This window comes from Coloeus monedula (assembly GCF_965178545.1).
Source record: "Coloeus monedula genome assembly, chromosome: 13".
NCBI lineage: Eukaryota > Metazoa > Chordata > Aves > Passeriformes > Corvidae > Coloeus > Coloeus monedula.
Window position 1 is genome coordinate 1,589,172 of NC_138793.1, and position 12,492 is coordinate 1,601,663.

The 12,492-nt window shown below is 53.2% G+C and overlaps 1 protein-coding gene across 1 annotated transcript in view; it reads right to left on the bottom strand.

The window, feature by feature from the left end:
* WTIP (WT1 interacting protein) overlaps positions 1 to 11,846 on the bottom strand; it is an 82,312-nt gene extending 70,466 nt beyond the window's left edge. Inside the window, exon 1 of the mRNA XM_082289998.1 lies at positions 10,176 to 11,846. Coding sequence (XP_082146124.1) covers positions 10,176 to 11,625 — 1,450 coding nt within the window. The 5' untranslated portion in view covers positions 11,626 to 11,846. The remainder of the gene's footprint in view (positions 1 to 10,175) is intronic.
* Positions 11,847 to 12,492: the final 646 nt, after the last annotated feature.

Sequence of the window (12,492 nt, forward strand, 5' to 3'; positions counted from 1 at the left end):
GCCTGTTTTCCCCACCTACACCTGAGAATGCACCTACACCTGGGAGCTCAAGGTTAAGAGCAACTGCCACAATACAGAGAAACACGGAGAATCCAAGATTTTACCAATTCCAGCTCTTTCCATTGCCTACTATACAGTTGTTTTGTCTTAGCTGATGTTGCACTCCAGTATCTTTTGCTTCTTCTCTCCTTTTCCTTTAAACAAAACCAAAAATCAACATTCCCTTTTAACCAGCATAGTTATGGAGAGATGGAAAGAGCGACAGGTGAGACATTCACAGACAAGAGGTCTGATCCTGCTGCATTTCGTGTCAATGACAAGAACAGGCAGGGCAGCAGAGAGCAGCACATGGCCAGATTAACACGCTTGTGAGCAGGAGAAACCACAGGTAAGTGACAAAGTTGATTCACTATCCCCTTGCTCAGAACCACTCCACCAGTGATTATTTTCCAGTCATTCAGTATTTGACCCAAATAAATGGATTTATTAGGAATTTCACACCAGCAAAAGACAGAAAACCAAGATCCTGCTCTAATGCTCCTGAAGGCAATGTCATATCCACAAGGCCAAGAAAACAGAACCAAGCCACAGCAGCAGAGCCCTCGGCTCTCTCATTTCAGCCAAGTCCATGTTTGATTTATTACATTCACTATCACACTTCTCCCACCCAGTTAGAAATCCCTTCCCACCAAAGGTTTCCAATCAACATGCACACATGCAGCAGCTTGGCCCTTGCCAGAGAGGCACAAAAAAAGGACCCTCAAATTACTCACATTTAAATTTGGGACATCCATGAATTGAGTTTCACCAACAGCTGACCCAACCACAGACCACACTGAGGACTGGCCTTACCTGATGCTCCCCAAAACTCCCGGGTGGCAGTGCCAGCACAGAGGGAGGCTGAGAAAGCGCAGCAGGACCACCCAGCTGCCACCCCGGGAGCTTCACCCCTGCATCCCTGTTCCCTGCACGCCTGGGGATGAGCTGCAGCACAGGGGAAAGGTTTGTGCCATGACCACCAGAACAAAAGGGGATTTCCCATGCCTGGGAGAGGCCACAGGCTCTCCATGGACCACAGGAAATATGATCCAAGCCAGCTGAAGCATCTAAACATGCACAACTGTCAAACTGCATTTAGGAATGGCTTTTTGTTTCTCTTTATTTTAACTTTGAAATTTTCTAATTTTTTCAAGCAACCACATTAAAGTAAGAAAACATCTTGTTTTCTCTTTCCAGGAGTTCTGAGGTGTCAGAAGTGAAACAGTTCAGCAATTAAATAAATGTTTGGATGGCTGGGAAACAATGGAAGTCCCTAGCAGCTCTTCCACAATAGCCATCTATTTTTCACAAAAAACTATAAATACATTCTGAATTGAAACAAGCCTTGTTCAGCCAAATTCTTAGAAGAGCAATGTTACATATGAGACACAACCTTTTGTAACCTATTAAATGGCTCCTGGTTGTCCATTTGATCCACTCCCTATTTCATGACAACCTATGATATTAACATTCTTTACACTTGCACACTGCTTTCCCTGCACTTCTCCCAACATGCCCAAACACACACATTTAACCCTCACAGGACATCAGATGCATTTCACTGTTGCTGCCTGCAATTAATGACTTTACAATTAAGGCTGGATTTGGGGGAGATGATTAAGTATTTGTGCTGCTATTCCAACCCAACCACATCCCTCTCCCAAAGTCGTTTGACTTCTCATCCCTGGCACCAGACGAACTCTCTGCTGGGTAGCTCAGCCCCTAAGAGCTCACCAGGGCATCCCTGAGCCCACCTGCACGTGTGGCACCATCAGGGAGCCCAGGGCAGCTCAGCCCTGGTGGGCAGCACCAACCCCACCAGCCCAACATGGCTTTTTTACCAGGAGCTGCCACTGGTGCCCCTTCCCTCAGCAGCAGGAGAGTCAGACAGTGGTCTCTGTGCCCCACCCCAGCAACATAGAACAGAGGCTCAAACCCTGCTGCCTACAGGTTTTCATGCAAAACCTGTCAGTAAAAACTTTTCCAGCACCTCAAATTTGGAAATAGGCGTCACTAGCAATAAACCCTCACCCCCCCCAGCTGAGTCCCCCTGTGTAAGCCCTTCCATGTTTTATAGGCACAGTAGTTCTCAGCTGAGCAGTAAATGAGTGTTTGTGCTCTGGGGTGCTGGGGTTTTTTCCTTAATGAGTCATAGGTCTTTTCTTAAAAGTTTGCTGGAATACAAATTAGAGCTTTAGTAAAAACTGCTCCAAAAAACAAGGAACGAAGTTTCAGACAATGTGAAATACTCCAGCTGGAAGAGATACATGACTTGCTTGGCCACTTTTTTATGCTCCATCTCAGCACAGTAACGAGCAAGGCTGTGCTGATAGGGAGCTAAAACAACCCAGTGAGGTTAACAAGAAGCGTTAACACATACCACAGAAAGGAACTATCTGCTGCAATGTAGGAAAAAAAAAAAAAGGGAGAGAATCTGCTTCCAGAGACAGCACCCACACAGGCACAGTGAAAAACTGCATAAAAATCCAGCCAAACACCACATTTATTGGTTGATCATTAGCACATTTGCTAATTTTGTTCAGAGCTGAAGGCTAATAAGCCAGCAGGAATCCTGCTGCCAGCCTCAGGAGCTGTCACACCCCTGGAGCAGCTCCAAGCAATGCCACATCACAACCCCAGGTACTGATGTCCTGTCGGGACTTGAACCTTTCAGGCAGCTAACACAGCCCTCCAAAGAGAGCCTTCCTAAGCTCATAATAAAACTTACAGGCATCATGCACATTCCTGCATCTCACCCTTCTGGCTCCTTCAGTTCTGCTTTATATCACACATCCCATCCCTGTCACAGAGGAGGCACTTTGTCCAGGATGGGCATAAAAATCAACCAGCACATCATACTCTAAAACACTCAGTTTCTCCAGTCACAGAATAAGAAATTATTTTGGACACAACCTACCAGAATCTGCCAACATGCTGTGAAGTGCTGTCCTGAGATATTTGGGACATATGATGTAGGTAGAAGGCCAAGCCCAGAGCTTATTAAATGTCTGCATAAATGTTCTGACTTTACTAAAGCTATTTGGCTTTGTTAGCTTATTTTCTTTCCACTGCTGAACAACCCTACTATACACCTGACAATTACTTTGCCAAGTTTGGGACTTTTTAAAAATAATTACTTGAGCATTTTTTAAGAACAATCACTTTAGTATTAGGCAAATTCTCTTCCTTTGAGAGTGTTTTCTAAGCATCCAATATCCACACATCTTAAGAGACATTTACATCCTAATTTATTAACTGTGGATATTATGGATTTCAGCCTAGACCTGCTGCCATGAAGCCATCAGTGGTAGCACACAAACTTGTACCATTTACACACTTTAGACGTAAAAGTGATAGAACTTCAGGGATGTTTTCCACTGGAAAAAATCAACTTCAATCACATTATAACAACAGCTACTTTGACAGTTCACAGCAGGGCCACATTTCTGTTCTGCAAACTTCAGTGTCCACTGAACCCATTAAAGTCATTAAACTGGGATTTACTGGCACTTCACACACCACCATGTATGAATCTCTAGTGAATGACTGGACCTCAAACAGGACATTCACACCCAAAAATCTTTGTGGAAGATCCAGCATGGAGGCGAGGGAAACAACTGCCAGTACAAGTTCGACTCTGCTACAGAACCATTTCTGCCTTTCAGTCTTGCTCAGGATGTCTCCCTGACCCACCTGAGAGAGCAGAGCTGACTGGGTTGGGGGTTTTTTTCAGGTGAGGGAGTAGGCAAAGGGGGAAGGGTATGTTTAAAAGCCTGGTGGTACTTCTGGGATTCTGAGGCCTTTATACTTGAAAAAAGCAACACGGCCTTGGCCTGGAGCTTGTGGTAGCCCTAAAAGCTGAGCAGAAGCAATTAATTGCTCAGTGTTCCTCATTCCTACTCCAAACCAAACTGCAACACAGGCTCCCCACAGCCCCTGCAAAACTTCCTGCCCCCTGGCACACTGCTGCACAGCCTGGCTCAGCAGCTCAGGTGCAGCCTCGCTGGGCACACACAGGAACTCCTCCCAGACCGTGGGGCAGCAGAGGAGGGTCACCAAGCAGGTAACAGCACAGCAGGGCGCATGCCCACACCAGCTCTTGGACTGCAGACCCAAACCTCTGTACTGGAAACCTCACCTTGGTACCTCTAATCAAACACACGGCAGTTCTTTGGAAGAATGGTTTTCTTCTTTCCCTTTTACAGGCAGTGCTTTTATAACTGACTACAAGCATATGCAATACAGAGAAAAAAAAAAAAATTTGCTTCCAAAAAATGTCCCATCCACAGTCAAGCTTCCTGCAACTGAAGGTAAGAAAAGATTTGACCCCACTCATAACACAGGCTTCTGTCCAAGCCAGAGTCATCCAAATTCCCATGTCGTGTTAATTGTACATGTTACATGCATCTACTACTTAATAAAATAAAAATACACATTTTCCACAGCTCTCCCCTGCTGTTATTATATCAATTCCCACCTTCAAGGAGAGTCATAAGGATGTGCATGGCTAGCACGGACTGCAAGAAGCCATCCCAAGAGCATCCCTCATAGCACAGACAAGGCTCCTTTTTCCCAGCTCTGAGGACTTGTGTTACCTCGTGCTTTTTTCATGTTAATTCCTTCTACTTTCTCTCCCCCCCCCCCCCCCCCCCCACCTTTCTACTCCTTCCTCCCTTTGGATGATGCTCCAGCTACCAACTGTATCCCTATTTAGCATGATTTTCTTGCCTCATCCAGGGGACAGGCTCCTGGTAGCCGTGAGCCACAAGGATGCTGCTACTTCACACATACCCCAGCATCTCCCACTGCAGCTCCTCCTGAACACACACCTCCCTTGCCCCAACCCCTTTTTGAGGGCTTTCTTGCTTCTTGGCGAGAAAAGTCTGACCACTCACAAACCAGTTTCAGCAATATATTTTCCAGCTATAAAAGGGAGGTTAGAGAAAGCCAGAACTCTGAGGTTCACGGCCTGTTTGAACACTTCAGGAGACCCCACCACATGAGTTTATTTCTATTTAGATGTTTCCCTACTGAAGGCAAATTTTTCACAGGACAGCCTCAACTGCAAATGCTGGAGGATCTCAGCTGCTTACCAGCACCCAATTGATTTCTAAGCCGAACTGAAGGGAAATAGAAAGTAATTACCAGAAAATAAATCTTTGCTTACCCCCCCAAACAATATGATGTATTAATCGTTACCTCTACTTCAATGCAATCAGGAAAGACCTAATATTTTACAAAGAAACCTTCAGGAACTCCTAAGACTGAAAACAACTCCACAGCAAATCTCTCAAGTGCTCTGGTCACCAACTGCAAGTTCATCTAAATTTCATTCAAATTTTCAAATTTCATCTCTAAGCAATAAAGCTTCTAGAGACTCACCACTATTACCTATCTTATTTTGATCTCACTTGCATAAACACCCTTCGGTCACATCAACCTGCACACCCAGAACAAGCACAAACATACAACTCTGAATTCACAGGCATATTGTAGGGCTGAAATCCAGATTTACATGGATGACTATGCACATAAAGGGCAGAGAGGGCCTGCATGGGTCTAGAGATCTTCTACTTCTCTTCACCTGGTCTTCCCTCACCTACCAGGCCAAAGGCTTTTCAACACTGCATTATCAGCAGCATTTCTTGGTGGTGCTTCAAAAAACACGTGCTGGTACTGCTGGGTGGCTTTCTGGAAAGACAGGAGCTCTCAGAAGTCCAGGCTACTTGCCAGGGTAGGCACGGGCTGTGCTAGAGGACTGGAGCTATTAACAGAAACCAGACTTTGTGTCTCATTCTGAGACATCCCTCCTTCCCTTGGTAAAGCTCACTCATGGCCCGATGAAGAGGCCTTTTTCTGCAGGGTGAAGATGAAGATGCCCATGGAAGACAGGGAAGGTGACAGCTCTGTGACAGGATCACTTGTTCTCGCTGAGGAGCACCACACAAGGTATGTGTTCTGCATCTCAGCTGTGAGAGAGGCGGGGGTGAGGTGGCAGCAAGGGGTGGGGAAGGCTCTGGATGTGCAGAGATGGGGAAAACACCTTCACAAAGGGCACTCCCTGCATAAAGGGACCTAAAGGACAAGGGCAGAAGTACAGACTTGCTTGTCTCTCCAGACTCTGCACAGGCAGGAATCTGCACTCCCCACCTCCCCAGGACCAGATGCCTCTTACATCTTTAGCTGAGGACAGTGAGACAATTAAGTCACTTCTTGTGCTGGATCCCACCACCCTGACCAGGATGAGCAGAACCCTTGTTGGGGGATGGCTGCAGCACAGCAGGGGCTGCCAGCAGCGTGTGACTGCTGCCTGCACCCCTCCATGCACCCTCCTGCCACTGCTGAGAGCACACCAGCAGAGAAATCTGCTTCAAAAATAACAGCCAAATCAGCATTATGTTCAACACAGACATTTCCCTGCCTGGCAGATGACAAGCCATAGGTTTACAGTCAGTCCCCAAGGATGCATGACTTGCATGGGTGTGCCAAAATCCAACTTTTGCCTTATACTTTTTTCCAAAACCTAGACATCAGACTGAAGTATTCTGCAGAGAAAATAGAATTTAAGACAGCCCCTGAGCTTATGACTTTCCAACACCCACGAGTGTCCTGTTGACAACTTAGGATGAACACTCAATTTAAAAAACATTCCTGAAGCAACTTTCACCTCACCTTATATCAACGTTCAGCTCAAAAGAGTTATGAAAATGAGTGAAAGTAATTTTTATTACCTCACTTCTCAGCATCTGCCACTAAACCAAGCACGTTTACTGAACCGTGAGTACCTTGACAGGGAACAGACAGGGGGTCTCACAGGGCTGAGGAGGAAGAGGTTTGGGCAGGGAATGCACAGGAAGCAGCTACAAGGGAACAGTCTCACAGCTTTACCCAATTCAGCTGCTGCCAAAGGAAGGGTCTCAGCTTCCTGGAGCCCTCTGTCTGCACCCTCTGCCTTGGGTCAGCTCCAGCCATCTCTTTGACTAGGATGAATTGGAGCAGCTTACCAATCCAGCCCCTAACAACCCTCCCTCTTCTCCCTCTTTCTCTGCAGGCTTTGTTTTTGTCAAATCAGTGAGAGCAGGTGGCTGCAAGGTGTTGGTGGGAGCACTTGGGAGTGGAAGGGTGCCGCCCCTCACCTGTGCAACTGTGCAGATGCAGAACCTTCCTTTGGCAGCACTGGCATCTTTAGTGAGATTAAACCAAGTGTAGGAGGGCATCTTCCTTCTCTCTACAAATGCACTGAAGCCTGGGAGAAGAAAGACGAGGATGGAGAAGGTGAAGCAGTAAAGCAAAGCTCCCAGCACAGCACTGCTCGGGCCCTGCAGACAAGCACGGGCAGACAGCTGTGACTCCACCAGACCTGAGGGCTTGCACCCTGCTCAGCCCTCTCTGGAGCTCAGACCCTGCACTTCTCCTCCATCTGGTATTTATCTGTCCCAGACCACGGGTCCCTCCTGAAGCAGAGCAGAGAGGTGTGGGAAAGCAGCCAGGGCCTGCCAGCACCAGCACCCTTAGGGGAACGTACACAAACTGACCCACAACCAGGATGAAGGCACAGTAGAGCTGCTTCTCCTCCAAGCAGAGCTGGCTGGTCCCTTGACCTCAGTTTCAAGAGAGCACACTGCTCAATTTTTAATTTTACTGGGGGTGTGGGGGCCAGACAACAACAACATGATGGCAGGACGCAGAGCACAGTGAATACCTGGTGTCCTCATATCAGCATTCACTCACTAGACAATTGAACCCACCTAATTAAGAAGCAGTAAACCATCTCCTCTGTTCCCTCTATCTTGCTGGACCTATTGGCTCAACACTTCTGCTCTCCACAGGCATCACAGGACACCCACCATTGCCTCTGGAGTGTGCCAGACACCAGTGCTAAGCAGAGACTTCACAGCTGCAGCATGTACAAACTACAATGAAAATCAAGGAATTTTCCTTGCTTCCTTTTATTAACTTGTTTAAGACATTCTCAGGTAAGTCAAACTAAAAACAGACTTCCCCTATTCTGTTCTCACACTCCTTGACACTGACCCAACAGCTTGTGGTCAGCCCCACCAGCCTCTCGTGCAATAGCTCAGCCAAAACTCAGCATTCACCTACATAGATCATCTGAACCAAAATGTGGGATCAAATCCACCAGGATTTATCAAAACCTCAACAACTCACAGAAATCAACTTTCTCTTTCAAAGCACCCCAGTTTTCTGGGTTTCATCTGCTTCCAGGATGGAAGTCACAGCAGTGGTCCTTCGTGCTGCCATAGGAGCCTCCAGAGCAGCCCACAGGCTCTGCAGGCACAGGCTCACTGCTCATCCTGCCCTGGGTGCATCTCCCGAGCTTTGGGGCCTGCTGCAGCACATTGCTAAGGAACACACATGCAAGCAGGGACACTTGCAACAGCCAAACTCCAATAAATAAGAAAATCTATCCTCAACACAGATTCCCCACATTTGCTCCCAGAGGCCCTGATCGCACACCCAGCTTTCCCAGGCCACTGGAAACACCTCCCAGAGGCTCAGGACAGATAACCTGTTTCTTACTTTTACATGATTTTCCTCAGTCTCTCAGTGTATAACGTGGAAATTTGGAAGGTAGCATTTCCCACAGTTCATGTGTTACAAGCCCCATCCAGCTTCTGCAGACCCTCAGAAGGGAGTCACAACTGTCCTCAGCGGGATCCCCTCAGCTGCTGAGGAACATCCAGGTGCCAACACCGCAAAAGATGCAGTAGGTGATCCATCAGCTTTCTTACCAGCCCTAGACAGATGAAGGAAGGCAGTAAGCACTGCATTCAGCCTCCTTTGTCTGGGCACAAAAGCTTGGAGAAACTCTGCCACTGCAGTTTACAGGAAGGTTTTCCTGGTAGAGAGGTTACTGCTCACTTAGGGTGATCACTCCACTGATCGGCCCGGGTCTCTCTCCCAGATAAATGAAGGGAGCCCTGCAACTCCTTCCTTCCCTGCAGAGCACACCAGTGCTGCGCCACAAGCACGCGGAGCTTCGCGATTAAATCGGCGACCAAGGTAGCACACGTCTCCATCCTCGGGAAGGCACGCGGCCAGGCAGCCTCTCCCCACACCCGGCAGCACACACAGCACGGAGATAACCATTCCCTCAAAGGCCTCGGATAGGGCTGGCTCATCCACACCCCCTCACCTTCCTAGGCCTCATCCTCCCTCCCCTGCGGAAGCTCTGACATCCCCGCACGGGAGCCCTCGCTCCAGCAGGGAACGAGCGAGCTGCTCCCGAGGGCTGCCCAGGTCCGGCAGCTGCCGGCTCATCGGCAGTCCCCAGCGCAGGAGAGCCAGGGCAGTATCTGCACGCTCCAGGATCAACTTTTCACAGGTGTTTTTAACCTTTGCCATCCAATACAAAGTAAGAAAGACAGAGGAGGCCTAATCCTAACTAGTGTGGCTATAAAACACGTGCATTCATCCATATTTCATGAAATTACTTTTCTTCCATAAAGAAGCAACAAAAATTCAGGAGATGACCAACAGGCTGATTTAACCTCAGCAAGGACCGAGGGCCCTCCTCTCCTCCAAACTCTGCCCTAGTCCCAGGGATGTCCCCGCGTGTGGAGCAGACCCTGCGAGGCCTCACGGGGCAGGAACAATGCTGGGCTCCCACAGGTACTCTGAACCAACACAAAGATTTCATTGAACGAGGCACTATGGCTGGTGGAGCAGTTCTTACTCATCATCTACAAGTTACCACAGACTGAGAGCACGATCGCGAACACCACAGCTTCTGAGATGCTGGAGGTTAACAGGGAAGCTTCAGCGGCCCGTGAGGAAGGGAAACAAACAAGAGTCCCTGTAAGCCCCGACTGCACAAACAGCTCTTGTCACACTTCAGACAAGGCTCCCATCCGCACGTGGAAAGGGAAGAATCACGAACCCCGGCAAACTGCATTAGGAAGAGACGGGAGAGACTTCACATACCGGGAGCGAACTATGGTGCAAGCGCTTCGGACACCAGACAGTGTCTGCGGCCATGTGAAACTTCAGCAGGCAGCTGGTCCAGAGCAGCCCCGGGCATCGCACACCCGCCTTCTCCACGGCCGAAGCCGCCCGGCTCGGAAGGCCCCGCACACCGCCGCCCTCCAGCCGCCCGCTCCCCCCGCCCCACTCACCGAAGTACTCCTTCTTCATGTGCATCTCCAGCTCCTTCTCCAGCTCCAGCGTCAGCGCCTCTAGCCGCCTCTCCGCCTGGCTGGGGCCGCTCTCCCGGCACGGCGTCACTTGGTAGGGGAGCTTGAATTTTGGAGCCGAAGCAGAGCCTTTGGTCGGGCTGTAGGCGTAGGGGGGCGGCGGCTCGGGGGCGCCGGCCGGGTGCTGCTGCTCGTGCCGCGGCGGGGACTGGGCATGGATCCGGTGGTACACGTCCCCCAGCTCGGGCACGGCGCCGTCCTCCTGCAGGCCGGGCCCCAGCAGGGACGAGCGGGGCGACGGCAGCTGCAGCTCGGGGTAGGCGCTCATGGAGCCGCGGGAGCTCCGCGAGCTCTGGCTGGAGATGCTGGAGCGGGGGCTGACCACGGCGGGGCCGGCCGAGCCGCGGCCCTCGGGGCCACAGAGGCTGGAGCGGGGGCTAGCGAGGGCGAGCCCGGCGCCGCCCGCCCCCTCGGGCTCGGCGCTGCCCGGCGGGCCGTACCTGGAGTCCGAGTAGCTGGAGCGGGGGCTGGCGGTGCAGGAGTACTGGCTGGCGGTGCTGGAGCGGGGGCTGGCGTGGCGCTGGTCGTAGCCCATGCTGATGCCGCTGGTGCGGTTGCTGCTGGGCTTGCTGCCGCCGCCGTCGTAGCCGGTGAGGCTGGCGCGGGGGCTGGAGTGTTTGCTGGTGTCGCTGGCCGTGCTGGCGTAGCTGGAGCGGGGGCTGAGGGCGGCTCCGTCGTACTGCACCAGGCTAGCGCGGGGGCTGCCGTACTTGTCCTGCCCGGGCACCACCAGGCTGGAGCGGGGGCTGGAGAACTTCTCGTAGGGCAGCGCGACCGCGCCGCCCAGGCTGGAGCGCGGGCTGGAGAACTTGCCGTGCTCGGCGGCGGGGCCCGGCGAGGAGGCGGCCAGGCTGGCCCGCGGGCTGGCGGCGCCGAATTTGCCGTCCGGGCCGCCGGGCGCCCGCCCGCCGCCCTTGGCCACGTAGCCGCCCTCGTAGGCACTGCCCGCGGCGTAGCGGTAGCCCTCGGCCGAGTAGCGCTTGCCCTTGTCGGCGAAGCCGCTGTAGCAGGGCAGCGCCACCTCGGAGCGGGTGCACAGCCCCTCCTCGCAGCACGGCGGCCCCGCGCCCGGGGGCGGCTCGGCGGCGGCGCGGCCGTTGGCGCGGAGCGGGGCGGCTTTGCCGCAGGGGGCGGCGGCGGGGAAGCCTTCAGCGGGCGGCGGCGGCGCGGCGGTACCGTTCATCTTCCGGCCCCGCTGCTCCGCCGTCATGTGGGCGGCGATGACCCGCTTGGTCTCCTCCAGGTCGGGGTGCAGCGCCAGGTCCCGGCGGCCGCCCCGGCTGTACGGACTCTCCGGGCAGGGCTCGTACAGGGACAGGTCCTCCATGAACTTGGTGGCCTTCAGTGCCATGTCCTCCTCGTACTTCTCCATGCTCGGCCGGAGCCCGGCGGCGCGGGGCGGGGAGGGCGATGAACTCTCCGCGAAAACGCAGCCCGGAGGGGAGAAAGAAGAGGAGTGGAAAAAAAAATTAAAAAGCCAAAAAGGAAAAAGAAAAAAAAAAAAATCCCCAAATCCAGCAGCACAAAAAGCACCCCAAAAGAAAGCCCCTTCCCGCGGTCCTGGCGGAGCAGCGGCGGGACACGGCTCCTTGTCCGGAGAGCTGCGAGGCGGCGGCCGGGCGAGGGGCGGTCACCCGGGCGGCATCCTGCGCCGCGGCGCTGGGCTCGGTGCGGCCGGGCTGCCCGGCGGAGCGCGGCCGGCGCAGACGAGGCGCCCCTGTGTCACTTTCCAGCCTTAAATAAGTTGCTCGGTCCAGTCAATGGCGCGCTGCGCGGAGGAATTTGCGCTCGGCGGGTCCCTGCCCCCGCCGCCCCCGGCGGCCGCCCCGCGGCGGGGCCGCGGCCCGCCCGCACCCCCGGGCGGGGGGCGAAGGCGGCGGCCGGGCCGGAGGGGCTTTGCAGCGCGGCGAGCGCAGCGCGGGGCGCGGCGAGGCAGGGACTCCTTTGTGTGGGGCAGGAATGCGAGGAAGGAGACTGGGCGCTGCGTCCCGCTGGAATGTAGTTAATGCTGGAGCCAAACAATGATTTTCCCCGAGTCAGTCAGGGAGAGGGCGGCCGCGGCGCTGCTCGGCGGCGGGGTCGGCAGTTCCCTCCTCGGCTGGGGCCGGCCGAGCCCGGCCCGGGGCCGGCGGCGGGCGGTGCCGCGGAGGCGGCGGGGCTGTCACCGCGCCGGGGGTCCCCGCGCGGGGCTCGGGCAGCCCCGGGGAGCCGCGCACGGAGCTCCCGGGCAGGAGCGCTC